Source organism: Phyllobates terribilis, unplaced genomic scaffold, assembly GCF_046119375.1.
Source record: "Phyllobates terribilis strain yellow unplaced genomic scaffold, ASM4611937v1 Scaffold_13__5_contigs__length_258822181, whole genome shotgun sequence".
NCBI lineage: Eukaryota > Metazoa > Chordata > Amphibia > Anura > Dendrobatidae > Phyllobates > Phyllobates terribilis.
Genome location: NW_027362773.1, coordinates 224,806,003 through 224,824,009, shown reverse-complemented (window position 1 = coordinate 224,824,009; position 18,007 = coordinate 224,806,003). Strand labels below are relative to the sequence as shown.

The 18,007-nt window shown below is 43.5% G+C and overlaps 1 protein-coding gene across 2 annotated transcripts in view; it reads right to left on the bottom strand.

Moving 5' to 3' along the window:
• Window positions 1–18,007, bottom strand: part of NECAB2 (N-terminal EF-hand calcium binding protein 2) — a 304,632-nt gene that overhangs the window by 153,641 nt on the left and 132,984 nt on the right. The window contains exon 1 of one of the 2 annotated variants that reach the window (XM_073659319.1): window positions 1,773–1,903. The exons of the other annotated variant lie outside the window; for it this stretch is intronic. Within the exon in view, the coding sequence (XP_073515420.1) occupies window positions 1,773–1,818 (46 nt within the window). The 5' untranslated portion in view covers window positions 1,819–1,903. Of the gene's footprint in view, window positions 1–1,772; window positions 1,904–18,007 lie in introns of those variants that run through there. 2 annotated transcript variants of the gene reach the window in all.

Genomic DNA, 18,007 nt, shown 5'->3' with positions numbered 1-18,007 from the left:
ATACTGTACCCAATTTATTATATATTTTACGAGTTGGTCCTTTTTATACAGACTCCAACTCAGACTCCACTAAAATGGACGCCGACTGACTCCACAGCTCAGTGGTTAACACCCTATCCTTATGTTTTTAGGGGAGATAAGCGGCTTCCAGACATTTTCTGTGTATGTTCAACTTTATACAGAATGTTCCCATAATTACATCACTGATGTAAAGCCATGAAGATCATTGGGCAGTGGCTCAGTGGTTAGCACTGCAGCCTTGCAGTACTGGGGTCCAGGGTGCAAATCCCACCAAGGACAACATCTGCAAGAAGTTTGTATGTTCTCTACGTGTTGTGTGGGTTTCCTCCCGCACTCCACAAACATAATGATAGAGAATTTAGATTGTGAGCTATACAAGCGAGTAGATGAGACAAATAATAAAGACAAGACCTGAAGATAATTGTGCCTATACAATCAGTGGTGATCTGTCTCTATGGAAATATCATGCTTGAGTAAATTGTATTCACCAATTATAAATTAAATTAATGGTTTATCAACCAATTTACCATGTGGAACTATCCGGGCAGGATTGTCATTTTTTAATTGCTTTTTGAGGACACTTTTCTTATAATATGAAATATCCATGTATGTTCATCTGCTTGGGCGAAAACTTCAATATTCATCTGATTGGGGCTAAACGTGCTTCAATATGGAAGAGGGTAAAAGAATGTGACTTTAGCTTAATGCTTGCATCAGTTTTGCTTACATATAGAACTAAAAAGGACAAATGATGAGATGGCTCACAAGGGTATAATACAATGGGTAAGTTGGAGAATGGATTGAAGACTCTATAATCACAAAAGACACAAAAAACAGTAAGGTTATGTTCTTATGATGAGTTTTTGATGTTCAAATTTGCAAATAAAAGTGCAAGTAACCTATCTTACTTAATGGGTGCAGAAAATTTGCAACATTAAAAATTCACTAAAAACCTCAACATGGGAACGTAGCCTCAGAGTAAAATCATCAGGCTCTTAAGTCCCCACTACTAGAATATCACAGATCTAATAGCTATAAGAGCGATAATCACAATCAGCATTTGTGAATAAATATTCTCACAATCCTCATGTGCAACAATAATCTCAATAACCATGTATAAAATACTAAGGACTAAAGGAATCAGCAAAAATGCTTGAAAATACACAATCTGGTCAGGAAAACTAACCATTAAAAAGAGTGTTAAAGCCCCGAGTTTCTACATAGTCATTCAGAACAAGATTACTATGCGATTTCAGAACCTGATTTTAGTTTATTTGTACTCTTAACGTACAGAAGCGTGAAAATGTAACGCCTTCTAACCGGAATCCATATTCTGCCTTGCTAGGTCTTCTCCATCCTTCAGCAAAAGACCGACCAGACTGAACCTCCAGCCTGACTATCTCTGTACCTCCTAATAAAGATCCCCGGTATTATCATCTAGCGCAGAACATAAACCTCGACTTGACCAAAGTACAGTAGCTAAAAGAAAGTCAACATAACCCAGTGCTGTTCTGTTAGGCACGAGACCTCTATAATACATACAGGTGGGTAAAACATAAATGTTTGCATAGGATAAGAGGACGGTAAATTAATGGGTAATTATAAAAGTATGAGAAGTATCAGACAGATACAGGAACTTTCTAATAAGATCTTCTTTAGCATGGATCATGAAAAGGGACTTAAAAAGAAACACCGAGACTTTCTCACTCTTAATCTCGTATACATTAAAAGGTGACATATAAAACTCCTACCTGTTTTCAGCTGGGACATAAAACCTTGGAGCATCCTTTTAGCCATTTTGGACAGTAAAAGAAATGAATCTTGAATTAAAGAGCGTGATCGAAACGCCCCTCTCAGTAGAAGAAAAAACACACGCTGTCACTTGTTCAATATAAATAATTTAGGGCTCTCATTTAGGAATCTCCTTGAAGATGGGGAGCCCCACGGAGAGTAATTAACCATGTACATAGGAATTGTGGCACTGTGTCATTTAATTGGATACACAAAGCTGTGTTTAATCTACTAGGAAAGGTCAGGGCACGGATTTATTCAAAATGAATCCACTATGGGTCGTCTTTGACTTTCAACAATGCACAGATAAAAAGACTGCATTAAGAATCCAGCTCCAGAAACGCTTTATATACAAGTTTACTGATAAAGAATATTTCATTCTGCTTCATTTACCCAAAGCTTTCATCTACTAGAAAACAGAGAATTTGGTTTAAAATACGGCTAGCTGATATATTCGACTCCCCTTACAAGGTACCACACTCATGGGAAGCAGGTAGATTGGAGGATTTCCCTCTTATGGTGTCAACAATATTAATAGTCCTTAGCAGTCTGTCAATATCAGATCAGTGGGGTCAGACTCGGACTCTGCTGAAGGGGCTATTGTAGGCGCAGATGAACAGGGGCCTAATGGGTAAGGGGGCCCACTACTACCTCCAAAGCAGGAAGAAATGTGCATTATTAATAGCTATCAGACTGCAAAGAGTCTCTATAATACTGTCGCACAGGTGCCCTCTTATGTCTCTGTCCACCCCTGGGCTACAGTACACATGAATAGTAAAGCCTCTGTAATGTTCTCACTGTCATGTATACCAGCATGGTGTACACTCCGTATTCGCTGTGCTGGGTATTGTAGTGTCTTCCCACTGATGTGAACTGAACAACACTGCAACATAGAGCAGAACTACACTGTTCCCTACAGCAGTGGGCCATCAACCAAACTGCCATATTAGTAGCACCTCGGCCCATCGCCTTAAACCTGACTGTTCAGGTACCATCTCCGCTCCCCAAGAGGCACGGTGTAAATTTTCCAAAATAGATTTCTTTGATTTGCCAGTCCCTATGAATGCAAAGCGTACATCTATGCTCTGATTTTCTCAGGGAAACCTTTTTGCAATATGCTGCCCTCAAAGTCTTAATTGACAGGCTTCTTTCCTGTGGCTTTACTTGCAGATGGGGATCCCCCCTTCACTCTGGGCTACAATTGATGGTCACATAGTCATCTTCCTCTCTCCATCATAGTTTTTGTGTTTGTTTCCAAGTGCAAACTTTTCTAAACTCTGTCCTCTTTTGAAGAACAATGCCTCAACTGATAACCCCATCTTTGGACTCGAGTGGACTATGATCCCCATAGACTGATCACCCCGCCCTCTGTAAGGAGTCATTCTTGGCTTGTATTGAGTATGATTGGTTACCGACCACCTTAGCCTTTTTGAGGTTTATGATCGGACCATAAAAAATATTGTCTGTCTTAAATTTTTTTTTGCTTCTATTAGTCATTTTAGACACTTTTCACAGAATATCCCTTTTCTGTGAGCACAAACTTTTCTACCCTCATTTGGGACCTCTGGTCGGTCCACATTTACATAGTTTATGTAATGCACACACCCAGACTGACTGGCGTGTGCGTGTTTAGTGGTTCCACTGTGCCATGAACCGGAGAGTGCCTGGAGGGGCGTAACTAAGTATCTGCCCGATCCGACCAAGGTCGCACGACGGCATACGATGCCAGTGCACCAGGGAGGAACCGAGCAGAGGGACCAGGGTCTACTCCAGGTCAGACTCCAGACACGGCTGTTGACCCACACCGGGGAATACAGGAACAGGCAGACTAGAGCGCAGGCTGGGTAGGGTCCAGTACAGACTGGGAGACGAGTTCAGAGCCGAAGATGCGGTAAACAAACAGAGTAAAGTGAAACCGCAGGTGCGGTAGACAAGGCTGAGCAGAGCAAAACCGCAGACGCGGTAGACAAGGCTGAGCAGAGCGAAACCGCAGACGCGGTGGACAAGGCTGAGCAGAGCGAAACCGCAGACGCGGTGGACAAGGCTGAGCAGAGCGAAACCGCAGACGCGGTGGACAAGGCTGAGCAGAGCGAAACCGCAGACGCGGTGGACAAGGCTGAGCAGAGCGAAACCGCAGACGCGGTGGACAAGGCTGAGCAGAGCGAAACCGCAGACGCGGTGGACAAGGCTGAGCAGAGCGAAACCGCAGGCGCGGTGGACAAGGCTGAGCAGAGCGAAACCGCAGACACGGTGGACAAGGCTGAGCAGAGCGAAACCGCAGACGCGGTAGACAAGGCTGAGCAGAACGAAACCGCAGACGCGGTGGACAAGGCTGAGATAAATCGCCGAAGAGGTAAACAAAGACAAAGCAAAAGAGATAGGGCTCTGTTCACACGGAACAGACTGGAAAAGAAAAGCAGAACCAGATACACACAAGGTACTTGCAAAGAAGTAGCGAAAGGACTCCAACTCACAAACGGAAGTACAATGACAACGAGTAGAAGTTAGGTGCAGGTTCAGACTCTACAGAAAAAGGGAGCAAACGGACATAAAGACAAAACAGGTAAGAAGCTAGGAGACAGTTCAGACAAGAACAGTTACTGCAACAAAATGCAGGAACGAGCATAGGTAAAGCCAAGCGCTGGTTCAGACACTGCAGAAAAAGGGAACAAACGGACATAAAGACAAAACAGGTAGGAAGCTAGGAGACAGTTCAGACAGGAACTGTACTGCAACAAATACAGGAGCGAGTCTGGGTATACGGCCCCCAGAGGGCGAGACAAACAGGCTAGGAGCGTGTTCAGACAGGCCTGGAAATACAGCCTCCAGGAAGGCAGAGAGACAGCTGCCTAGAGTGCACAGACAGGACACAGTTCAGACACGGGAACTGATACCGTAAGGCAGCAAACAGACAGGACCTGGCATGTCAGCGACCAGAAGCCAACTGACAGAATAAGATGCTCAGGCATGGATTCCAGGGAGGAGCTGGGTTAAATACCAGGTGACAGACAGCAATAGGCTGAGGACGCATTAGGGGTGTGTCTGCAGCAGCTACAAGAATCAGGAAGTTTGGCGGGCGTCGCCCTAAACAGCAAGAGCAGAGCAAAGCAGACAACATGGAAAGAAGCCAGAGTGGCAGTCTGGACTGGAGATCAAATGCGCGCTCTTGCACAGTGGGAGATGGACCACTATGCAAGGACGCTGCCAGGTATTTTACAGTTTATATAGTTGAAAAAAGACAAATATCCACAAAATTCACCTGAGGGATGGGAAAAGACAAAAGGAAGGGTCATATGAACATTAACAATGCATTATCCAGGCCGCCAAAAAAGAGCAAATCTTTCCCTTATGATCCCATCTGTTGATCCGCTGGATCAAATATTCAGAAGAAAAATATTTTCTTCTAAAAAAAAAAAAAAAGGGGGGGGGGTTGTCTTTTTTTTTTTTTTTTTTTTAAACCATTAACATTTCCAAACGTGACCAGCTCTTGAGGTACAATAGTCCACAGATTTATCATTCTTATGGTAAAGAAGCGAGACTGAACCCTTTATTCTCCAGGTGGAGGCAATTTTACATGAAACAGCTTTTGACTATACTTTTCTTATAGGCTATTTGTGTACTTGTACAAGCCACACTTGTTTCTCTATTTGTACCTGGTATTCATTCTTAAAAAAAAGTGCAAATAGAAAAGGCCCCTATAAAAATTAGGCTATGGTCAGCCATATTCACCAAAATTGGCAGGATCGGATGACAGTCTAATGTGTAAACGGGCCTCATGACTATCCTGACAGATGATGTTGGGGGAAAGAAGGATGTGACACGTCAGATTTTTGACTTCTAATTTCATAGTTTTTTCTGTGTGATAAGACACTGCCAGAAGAGATTGCCAGCGGCTCTCAGTGAGAACAGAGGAGCGCTTGTCCAAGCCTATGTACGGGTGAATTAGGAAAATGGCTGACAAATTTCTTTTGTGTATGGGGGGGGGGGGTTGATATTATTGGCCTATATTAAGGATGGAACAGGCCAAATCTGTATAACAAAGAGCATCTCTACAGCGTTAAGATAAAAAAAAGTTGAAATAAAACATTTTTCTCAGTGTAAATTTTGCAAACTAAGGGGGGGGGGGGGCATTGATGATACAGTTCTGCTCAAAAGTTTACATACCCTGGCAGAATTTTTCTTTTCTTGGCCTTATTTCAAAGAATATGAATGATAATAAAAAAACTTTTTCTCCACTCATGGTTATTGGTTGGGTGAAGCCATTTATTGTCAAACCACTGTGTTTTCTCTTTTTAAATCTTAACGACAACCAAAAACATCCAAATGACCCTGAACAAAAGTTCACAAACTCTGGTGATTTTGGCCTGATAACATGCACAGAATTTGACACAAATGGGTAACATCCTCACCTGTGACCTGTTTGCTTGTAATCAGTGTGTGTGCATAAAAGCTGAGTGAGTTTCTGGGATCCAGACAGACTCTTGCATCTTTCATTCAGCCACTGACGTTTCTGGATTGTGAGTCATGGGGAAAGCAAAAGAATTGTCAACGGATCTACAGGAACAAGGTAGTTGAACTGTATAACACAGGAAAGGGATACAAAAAAATATCCAAGGAATTGATAATGCCAGTCAACAGCGTTCAAACTGTGATTAACAAATGGAAAATCATGGGCTCTGTAAAAACCAAACCACGGTCAGGTAGACGAACAAAAATTTTGGCCACAACTGCCAGGAAAATTGTTCAGGATGCAAAGAAAAACCCACAAATACAATCAGAAGAAATTCAGGACTCCCTGGAAACTAGCGGTGTGACCGTTTCAAGAAACACAATAAGAAGGCACTTGAAGAAAAATGGGCTGCATGGTCGAGTCGCCAGAAGTAAGCCATTACTGCGCAAATGCCACAAAGTATCTTTCCTACAATACGCCAAACAGCACAGAGACAAGCAGTCAAAACTTTTGGAACAAGGTAATTTGGAGTGATGAGGCCAAAATTGAACTTTTTGGCCACAACCATAAACGTTACATTTGGAGAGATGTCAACAAGGCCTATGATGAAAGGAACACCATTCCTACAGTAAAGCATGGACGTGGATCGCTGCTGTTTTGAGGATGTGTGAGCTACAAAGGCACAGGAAACTTGGTAAAAGTTGAAGGAAAGATGAATGCAGCACGTTATCAGCAAATACTGGAGGCAAACTTGCACTCATCAGCCCGGAAGCTGCGCATGGGACGTAATTGGACGTTCCAACATGACAACGATCCAACACACAAGGCCAAGTCGACCTGTCTACTACAGCAGAGCAAAGTGAAGGTTCTGGAGTGGCCATCTCAGTCTCCTGACCTCAATATCATTGAGTCACTCTGGGGAGATCACAAGCGCGCAGTTCATGCTAGACAGCCCAAAAATGTACAGGAACTGGAGGCTTTTTGCCAAGAAGAATGGGCAGCTTTAGGCTATGTGCCCACGATGCAGAAATGCTGCATATTTTTTACGCTTCTCCCTGGCAAGAAAAACGCATGCGGATTTTACATACGTTTTTCCCGCCAGGTAGAAGCGTTTGTCAAGCGTCTTTGCATGCATTTCTGCATGCGGGTTATCAAGCGCTTTTCCAAGCGATTTTAGCATCACTTGGAAAAGTGCTTGACAACTTGTTCACACTATATAAATCCATGCAACCGGCATGGATTTATAGTAGTGTGACCAAGTTAGTTAAAAAAGAATAAGAATGGTAAAAAATAAAAAAATAAAGTTTATACTTGCCTTCCGATGTCCTCCCGGTGTTATCTCTGCCGCGTCTGGTCTCTTGGGTGGCTCGCGCTGTTGTGAAGGACCTGCAGTGACGTCATTGAGTCATGTGATGAGTCACATGACTCAATGACGTCATGGCAGGTCCTTCACAACAGCGCGAGCATTGCAAGAGACCGGACATGGCAGAGATAACACCAGGAGGACATCGGAAGGCAAGTATAAACAATTTTTTATTTAAAATTCTTTTTTTTTACAGTTTTTATGGTACCCAGGTCTGGATGAGAGTCTTGTCTCCTCCAGACTTGGGTACCATCCGCACATTGAAACGCATATAATCCGTGTGTACAAATGTACTGACACGGATTATATGCGTCTCAATGCAAGTCAATGGCGGCGATTACGCTGCGTGTCCGCAGATTTTTGAGCGCAGCATAAATGCTGTGGAAAAATCCGCAGCATGGGCATTGACAGTGCGGCTTGTCATTGAGGACCATGGGTGGTGGATTACCAAGCGTTTTTGAAGCGTTTACGCTGCGGAAATTCTGCAGCATAAACGCTTGAAAAACGCATAGTGGGCACACAGCCTTACCATCTGAGAAAATAAAGAACCTCATCCACAACTACCACAAAAGACTTCAAGCTATCATTGATGTTAGAGGGGGCAATACACTGTATTAAGAACTGGGGTATGTGAACTTTTGATCAGGGTCATTTGGATGTTTTTGGTTGTCATTATTTTAAAAGAGAAAACACAGTAGCTTGACAATAAATGTCTTCACCCAACCAATAACCATGAGTGGAGAAAAAGTTTTTTTGTTATCATTCATATTCTATGAAATAAGGCCAAGAAAGCAAAAATTCTGCCAGGGTATGTAAACTTTTGAGCACAACTGTATCTACTATTTGAAGAGCCTTTCAAACAGTTGTTCTTCTTCATGTTTCCATGAGTGAATGTCTAGTGGACGGAGCAGGATTGCAGAAAATCATGTGATATAAATGTGGACTCTTCAGTCAGTACACAGTACTATGGGCCCACCAATTTTTTTTCTTAATCTATATAGAATTCATCAGTGCAGATGAAAGAAGATTCTTCTGAATCCCTCTGGGGGCTGGAACAAGACTGCTGACTCTCACTCATTGCTTGATGCTTATTTACTGTTCAGTCAGCAATTCGTTTGATTTACGTTTATTGCATAACAAACCGATCCTGCAGCAGGAATTAAAGCATTTTAGAATTTATGGCTACTTGTCGTATTCTTTATTTTCATTTCGTACAAGAACTCTGTAATTCATTCCCATTCACTTAAGCAACAGTCAGAAGGAGACATGGAACACTTTCCCTAATCAATGAACTAACTATCCCCATGTCTACTTGATTCCAAGCAGAGAACTTGGACCAGACACCTGGATGACTGGTGAATACTTGCACCTTTATGGACAAATACTTGGCCCCAGTCTGAGGTTTTGTTTTCAATCATGGATTATTTTTTTTATTTTACATCATATTACCTTAATAGTGGTAAATCACCTGTAAGGACTTCCAATGATATACACTGCTCCAAAAAATAAAGGGAACACTCAAATAAGACATCCTAGATCTGAATGAATGAAATATTCTCATTGAATACTTTGTTCTGTACAAAGTTGAATGTGCTGACAACAAAATCACACAAAAATCATCATTGGAAATCAAATTTATTAACCAATGGAGGCCTGGATTTGGAGTCACCCCCAAAAGTGGAAAAACACATTACAAGCTGATCCAACTTTGATGTAATGTCCTTAAAACAAGTCAAAATGAGGCTCAGTATTGTGTGTGGCCTCCACGTGCCTGTATGACCTCCCTACAACGCCTGGGCATGCTCCTGATGAGGTTGCGGATCGTCTCCTGTGGGATCTCCTCCAAGACCTGGACTAAAGCATCCGCCAACTCCTGGACAGTCTGTGGTGCAATGTGACGTTGGTGGATGGAGTGAGACATGATGTCCCAGATGTGCTCAATCGGATTCAGGTCTGGGGAACGGGCGGGCCAGTCCATAGCTTCAATGCCTTCATCTTGCAGGAACTGCTGACACACTCCAGCCACATGAGGTCTGGCATTGTCCTGCATTAGGAGGAACCCAGGGCCAACCGCACCAGCATAAGGTCTCACAAGGGGTCTGAGGCTCTCATCTCGGTACCTAATGGCAGTCAGGCTACCTCTGGCGAGCACATGGAGGGCTGTGCGGCCCTCCAAAGAAATGCCACCCCACACCATTACTGACCCACTGCCAAAACGGTCATGCTGAAGGATGTTGCAGGCAGCAGATCGCTCTCCACGGCGTCTCCAGACTCTGTCACGTCTGTCACATGTGCTCAGTGTGAACCTGCTTTCATCTGTGGAGAGCACAGGGCGCCAGTGGCGACTTTGCCAATTCTGGTGTTCTGTGGCAAATGCCAAGTGTCCTGCACGGTGTTGGGCTGTGAGCACAACCCCCATCTGTGGACGTCGGGCCCTCATACCACCCTCATGGAGTCGGTTTCTAACCGTTTGTGCAGACACATGCACATTTGTGGCCTGCTGCAGGTCATTTTGCAGGGCTCTGGAAGTGCTCCTCCTGTTCCTCCTTGCAGAAAGGCGGAGGTAGCGGTCCTGTTGCTGGGTTGTTGCCCTCCTACGGCCCCCTCCACGTCTCATGGTGCACTGGCCTGTCTCCTGGTAGTGCCTCTGGACACTACGCTGACAGACACAGCAGACCTTCTTGCCACAGCTCGCATTGATGTGCCATCCTGGATGAGCTACACTACCTGAGCAACTTCTGTGGGTTGTAGAGTCCGTCTCATGCTACCACGAGTGTGAGAACACAACCAACATTCAGAAGTGACCAAAACATCAGCCAGAAAGCATTGGTACTGAGATGTGGTCTGTGGTCCCCACCTGCAGAACCACTCCTTTATTGAGGGTGTCTTGATAATTGCCAATAATTTCCATCTATAGTCTATTCCATTTGCACAACAGCATGTGAAATTGATTGTCAATCAGTGTTGCTTCCTAAGTGGACAGTTTGATTTCACAGAAGTTTGATTTACTTGGAGTTATATTCTGTTGTTTAAGTGTTCCCATTTTTTTTTTGAGCAGTGTAGTAGTGTCAATACGTCTAACTGTCTACGTGTATATACACATCATACATATACACAGTACTGGTGCAAATGCATTAGGCAGGTGTGGGAAAAATGCTGGAGCGTAATAATACTTAAATAGATAAATAGAAGTGTTAATAGTTTATTTCTTAATCAACTAACAAAATGCACAGTGAATGAATGAAAAAAGAGAGCTAAGTGAAATCAATATTTGTGACCATCCTATGCCTTCAAACCTGTATAAATTCCATTAGATACACTTCCACACAGTTTGTGAAGGAACTCCACAGGGAGGTTGTTCCAAGCATCTTAGAGAACAAACCACAGATCTTCTGTGGATGTAGACTTGTGCAAATCCTTTTGTCCCTTCATGTAATCCCAGACAGACTCAATGATATTGACATCAGGGCTCTGTGAGCCCATATCATCACTTCCAGGACTCATTGCTGTATGTTTGGGGTTGTTCTGCTGAAGAATACATTTTGAGTCATACACCCTCCTGATGGTATTTCTTTATGGATAAGTATCTGCCTGTATTTCTCAGCATGGAAAACCAATCTGCATTATGTTACAGCCAAGCAGTTCAAGTTTTGACTCATCAGTTCAAAGCACTTGCTGCAATTTTCTGCACACCAGTTCCTATTTCAGACATAGTAGAGTTGCTTGGCTTATTTTGATGTCAAAAGTATGGGGTTTTTTGGTCATTATTCTTCCATGACCCCTTCTGGCCAGACTTCTCCAAATAATAGATGGGTGTAGCTGGGTCCCACTGGTTGCTGCCAGTACTGAGCAGATAGCACCACTAGACATCTTTGAGATTTGAAGGGAAGTAAATTACCAATTTCTTGGTGCTTCTTCAAAACAGCTTGAACAGCACAACTTGAACACCAGTCTGCTTTGATGTCTTTGTTTGGGAGAAACCTCACTGATGCAATATATCTAGTTTAGTTTATAAAATAACTTGAGTTTTGCGGTTGTGCTCAATCTTGCCATGATGTAAGACCTGAAACATGAAACAGTCTTCCACAACCTCACCTTTGTAGCAGAGTTTGGCTGTTCCTCACCCAGTTTCAAGCCTCTTATATTGCTATTTCTGTTTCAGTTAATGACATTGTATCAACCTACATAGGAAAAATGATGACCGATATAATTGACTACTCATAGACCTGAATTATAATTCTACAAAATCCCTGATTTTGTGCAAGTGCACCTAGAAGAATTGATGCATTTTTAATGTTCAATTTAGATTCACTTTTCTTCATTCACTTTGCATTTTGTTAATGGTTTTCAAGAATAGAAATGTTAAGTTTATTTTTAATCATTCTTTCCACAACTGCCTAAACATTTGTACACGATTGCTCATGGTATGGTCCAAGAATGTATGTATACTCCTAATTTGTGTTGATGCTGGAAGAGTGCAGGGGTTATGAAACCATGTTTTCTCAATGTAAATTATTAAGTACCACTACAATATGGTCGGGATCAAACCTGATGCATACCAAATAAGTATAACAAAAAAGGAAAAAAAAGAAGTATGCAAAAACTGGAATCACCATAATGAAATCAAGCAATTTTATTCAACATGTAACAAACCAAAGACATAAAAACACTAAAAACATTTAAAAATATAGAGTACAAGCCAAAGCCTGCCGAATAAGGCTGACATGGACCCCCATGAACGACTCAGCTGTGTATATCAATATAAAAATATATATATACCCGGGGAACAAGATCTGTGGACAAATGGTCACTTCTCGAGGTTTGAGGGATGCACTGTGACAAAAGAGGATTGGCTATTATATGGGTGCAACGTTTTATAGATTTATATACAAACTAGACCGAAAAAATCTGTAACCAGTTAAAGAGTACAGAATACAACATGCATATATTCAAATGACACATGACACTGCTTTATTCGGCAGGCTTTGACTTGTACTCTACGTTTTTAGTGTTTTTATATGTCTTTGGTTTGTTACATGTTGAATAAAATTGCTTGGTTTCATTACGGTGATCCCAGTTTTTGCATACTTCTTTTTCCTTTTTTGTGAAACCATGAGTTCGTAACGGATTAGATTTCCGTTCATAAAGAAATAGGATTTTCATATGGAAATTTCATTAGATCCTTTATTTCTGCAAGCAGTCATACTCATCCCTTTACAGAGTTGTAATGTTACGTTGGGTGATAATGCGCTGCTTAAGAATTTGCCACATTGTCTGTAATTGTGATATGCTGTAATATGTAATATTCTAGATGCCATCGTATCCACAGAATCTGGGTACAACCTGGTACATTAAGTTGGAACTGGTGGACCTGTCAATACTGTAACCACCATTCCAGTGTTAGTTGAGGACACCATGAACTACATTCCTGGCACTATCCCTTAGGAGAAGGAGGTGTCCGAGGCGGCCAATGTGTACCCTGCATCTGACTTGATGGTGACTGCTGCAACACGGAAATCCTTGTAGGTAGGGTGCACTTCTAAAAGCTAGGCTTTTGATTGTCTATGATGTTTGTACAGTAAGTACATTTAAGACAGTGATGCTTGCAGCAAGACTGGGCAGAGGGCTGTGCAATCACCAAGGAAGATGCAGATGGACTGAGAAAAAGAGGCCAGGGAGTGACTTGAGCCTGAGCAAGACTAGAGTTTATATGGCTGAAGAGAGTTAAAAGCCGTTAAGGTTAACGAGAGTCAGGTCTATAAAGAAGCCCTCAAAGATGTAATTTGGGAATATATGCAGAGCTGCAGGTGAGTTTAAGATACTGTAGCAAGGGAGCCAAGTGGTGCATATTACCAGAAGTATTGTATATGCCCCAACAACTCAGCAAAAAGACTGGCTGTCCATGGTCTAGTTACAGGCCATTACTGACGGGAGAGCATATGCTACAAGGTGAGACAGAGGGGACCGTTACCAACATGGGATAAGCGTTTGCTGGAAGTCTGCTCCAGCAGTGTAAGAAATGAAGATTTGTCAAAATGAACTGCATGTTGTGGGCATGTTATTCCTAAAGATTAGATACTGTAGACTTGGACTGTGTGCACTGTGCTATATGCAGACTGAAAGTGTGAATGGCTTGCATGCTACTAGGCCTGCATTGCTAACATCCAGAAAAGGGTAGTGGCAGAGCAGCTAGAGGCGCTGCTGAAGGCATCTGGACATCCAAAGTAGCTGGTGCAGCCCCGATAAGACTTATTGCTGAGTTTAAGCTCAGGCAAGGACCTGTAGCCATCCAGGGAGGCAGCCCGATCATTAGGCCTCATCAAAAAACTGTGAAATTTGATGCAGTTGTTCGAACATTCTGTTCAGGAAACTCTGCCCACCGAGTGTTAGGAAGTAGCTGCCATGTATTGTACATCGTCATTGACTTGACCGTGTACGGCCAACCTGGGTTCCATTGTTCACATTCCCCCTCCCCTTTTCACCCATGCCAAATAAAACACTGCACTTGTAATTTTCTCTTTGGATAAATTTGGCCACAGCGGCCGTTTTATTAACAAACAACAATATTAACATATAAACATTATAATAACAAAAGGTAAGGGTTCTTGGAGTTAAAAAATTGATCTGGCATAAACCAAACAGTACTTGAACCACCATGTTACCCTCAGCCGTACCACACCAGCTCAAGGGCACCAAAAGCTCCCAGGGTAAAACCCCGTCCAGAGCCCCCAAAACCAAAATGCCAGATCACCCCACTTAATCAAGCCAAGGCCTGTAACTTGATAATCTTTTTTTACCGACACTTCCGTGCCAACTCCAAGAACTCCAACCCCCCCCCCCGCCACAAACGAACTGCCCTGACCACCTCAGGCTCGTGAGCGCCCCAACACCACCAAAGCCCTTTCAATCCCCCCCTGTATGGCCAGTGCCCATAAATCGATGCCTATATCATTCAAATGCACGCCATCCTTTGCCCAAAATTCTCCAACTCCCGCTTCCAGATCAAGATGTCGTACGCTTACTCCCCCATTCCTGTTAACAAAAGCTGATATGGCTCTGTTCAACTTTATATGTGCCCTATTAATTCCCTTCAATGATCTGGCCTCCCTCCATGTTTTTCTGGGCACCACTTCAGACCAGTCAACACCTCAGGAAACGATGTCTATACCCTTAAAAGATCAATTTTAATGTCCCTCATCAATTCCCTGACCGATCGAGCCCCCAAATCATTCCCTCCCATGTGCAGCACTAAAATATCCGGTGCCCGATCCAAACGAGCTGCTTTATGGAACTCTGGCAGTACTCTTCTCCACACCATCCCTCGGAAACCCAACCACCGAACCACGGCTTGCTCTCGGCTGAAGACCAATTGCCTACCGTCGAGCCTCACGTCTGCCCGCAGCGCCCCCCCAGTGGACAAAAGAGTGCCCCATAATACAGACTAACAACGGGACTCCACCTGCAACAAGACCACCAAAGATATTTAAATCCAAAAGATAAATTACATTAGACCGAATGCCTAATTCCTTACATAAGACAGGTATCGATCGGAACTCCATCTCCGAATGCGTTTTACCACTTCCTTGCCTAACCACAAACCATCCGCTTCCGACGCCGCGCCAATTCTGAAGGAATGTGACCCATATACCTCAGGGCTAAGGCCCATCTCAGCAATACCCATCTTAAACACCGCTATAAACTGGAAACGTGATAAAAATTCACCATTTTCATGACACAATAATGAGCCCTTCCTCCCTGACCAAACCTGCCAGTAAGCCATTAAACATGTCCTTGGACAAACCAAAGATCCCTTAACCTCACCTAAGACCACACGTTTTCCTCAGCCCAATTGATCTGTCTTCCCCCGTCTTATCCAAAATTCAATGCCCCCATCTCGACCGCTCATATCCTCAGCAAACATACCCCCAACCTTATTCCTGCTTGGTGCCACCAATTCACCTACCCTTAGTGCACCAAAAAATGCCAATGCAAAAGCCAATCTAAACAATGTGGCTTCAAAAAATTAACAACAAATCCTATCCATTACCAAACCCAAACGTTCCAAGATACTAAAGGTTACCGGCCTACGTTTATTCAACACTTTACCTCCTCTCCTAAAGCCCTTCAAAGCTTTCTTCAACAAAAAGGCCTTCGTAACACCCTTCATACGCAGCAATTTAAAAGCAAATGTTAATCCTGCCACAAACTTGCCAACTTTTGAAACCGACCATCCGCTCTCCGCCGCCCTTCCCAGCAGAAACAACACCGCCGTCTCTCTATCTACCTCAGTCTCCACTCCACCCCACTCCCGAATCCAACTTTGCCATACTCGCCACGATGCCTCGTATGATGCCCAGGTCTGCCTTGTGATAGACTCTTGTATTAACCGTCCCGCTCCTCCATAACCATCTGCCACAACCGCGAAGGGCATTCTTGACCCACGTCCTCTGCCTCTGGTGCTAGTGCCCAAAAACGATCCCACTGAAAACGAGACAAGGCATCTGCTATGAAATTTTTTACACCTGGCACATGGACTGCTGTAAACCAAGTGTTTAACTTAAGACAACAAAAGTACGAGTTCCCTCAGCAACCTAATCACAGGCGGCGACGAGGCCGACAAACTGTTGATGACCGATACCACTCCCATGTTATCGCAGTGAAACTGAAGTCTCCTGTTGGCAAAACACTCCCCCCCAAATATTCACCGCCACAACAATAGGAAACAACTCCAAAAATGCCAAGTTCCTCGTAAGACCCCTCTTTCCACATATTCGGCCACTCACCTACACTCCACCGTCCTTTCCAGTATGCCCCATAACCAGCACCTCCTGCAGCATCCGTAAATATTTCACAATCATAACTGTTCAAAAACTCCTCCTGTATTAACGATCTTCCGTTATAATTTTGCAGAAACAACTTCCAAATTTTCAGATCCTCCTTGTGTTCTTTATTTAAGCGAATAAAATGATGCGGAGCCCGCACTCCTGCTGTCACTCCAGCCAACCTGCGACAAAATATTCTGCCCATTGGCATAATCCTGCCCGCATAATTCAAATGCCCTAACAGCGATTGTAAATCCTTCAGTGTCACCTAGCGCAATCTCCCGATCCTATCGACCTCCTGTTTAAGCAAAATCAATTTATCATCTGGTAACCGACACTCCATCCTTTCAGTATCAATTACAATGCCCAGGAAACTTAGGGTTGTGCAAGGGCCTTCAGTCTTTTCTGCTGCCAAAGGTACGCCAAAATGCTCTGCCACCCACTCCATAGTAGTTCCTACACAACAATGATTGCGGGGAACCTATAAACAAGAAGTCGTCCAAATAATGAATGACCGACTTCACAGAAGCCAGGTCCTTCACTACCCATTCCAAAAAACTACTTCAAGTTTCAAACAAAGAACACGAAATTGAACAACCCATTGGCAAACATCTATCAACATAATACTCACTCCCCTTCCCAAAAACATCAAAACAACGGGATGCTATCCGGGTGAACTGGCAACAACCTAAAAGCAGACTCAATATCAGTCTTAGCTAGCAACGAGCCTGGCCCATACCTCCGTACCCATTGTGCCGCCGCATCAAAAGATGTATATTCGACCGAACACAACTCCTGCGCAATGCCATCATTCACTGAAAGCCCTTTAGGGTATGACAAATGCTGAATCAAGCGAAACTTATTCACCTCTTTCTTGGGCACAACTCCTAACGGCGAAATAATCACCTTGTTGCTAGGCAATTCCTGAAACGGTCCCGCCATCCTGCCCAATTCAACCTCTTTAGCTAACTTCGTCTTAACCACCTCTGGATAACGGTGAGCCGACATTAAATTTTTAACCGAAAAAGGGACTACATGATCAGGAGCTGGTATTCTAAAACCATCCAAAAACCCATCCTCAATAACTTTAGCCTTCAACTGATCCGGATACCTATTTAGAAACGTGGCCATCGTGTGAACCCTCACCGGAGTAACCCCCTTGACCGGTAACCACTGACAGCTTTCCTTTTCCTCTCTTAAAGCATTTTGATGCTCCATGTGAACTTCCATTACAATGGGAGCACACATGCTGGAATTTACAAGAGTTCCCATACTTGCATTGGCCATCATTAAATTGCCAGCAAGTTCCCGCTTCATTTTTAAGGTTTTGTGCCCCCTGACTACCTCCTCAATGTCCAGCTGATTGATTCCCGCTACTGTTGTTCCCGTGAAAGGACTGCCCATACCTCACTGAGGCCATAAACCTCAACCACAACCCAATGTCTTTCTGATCCCATCTGATCTCCGGTCGGACTGCTTTTCTCTGCCGAAATTTCTCATCATATCTTAACCACGCCTGACCCCCGTAAGTCCTATGAGCCTCCCCGATAGCATCAAGGT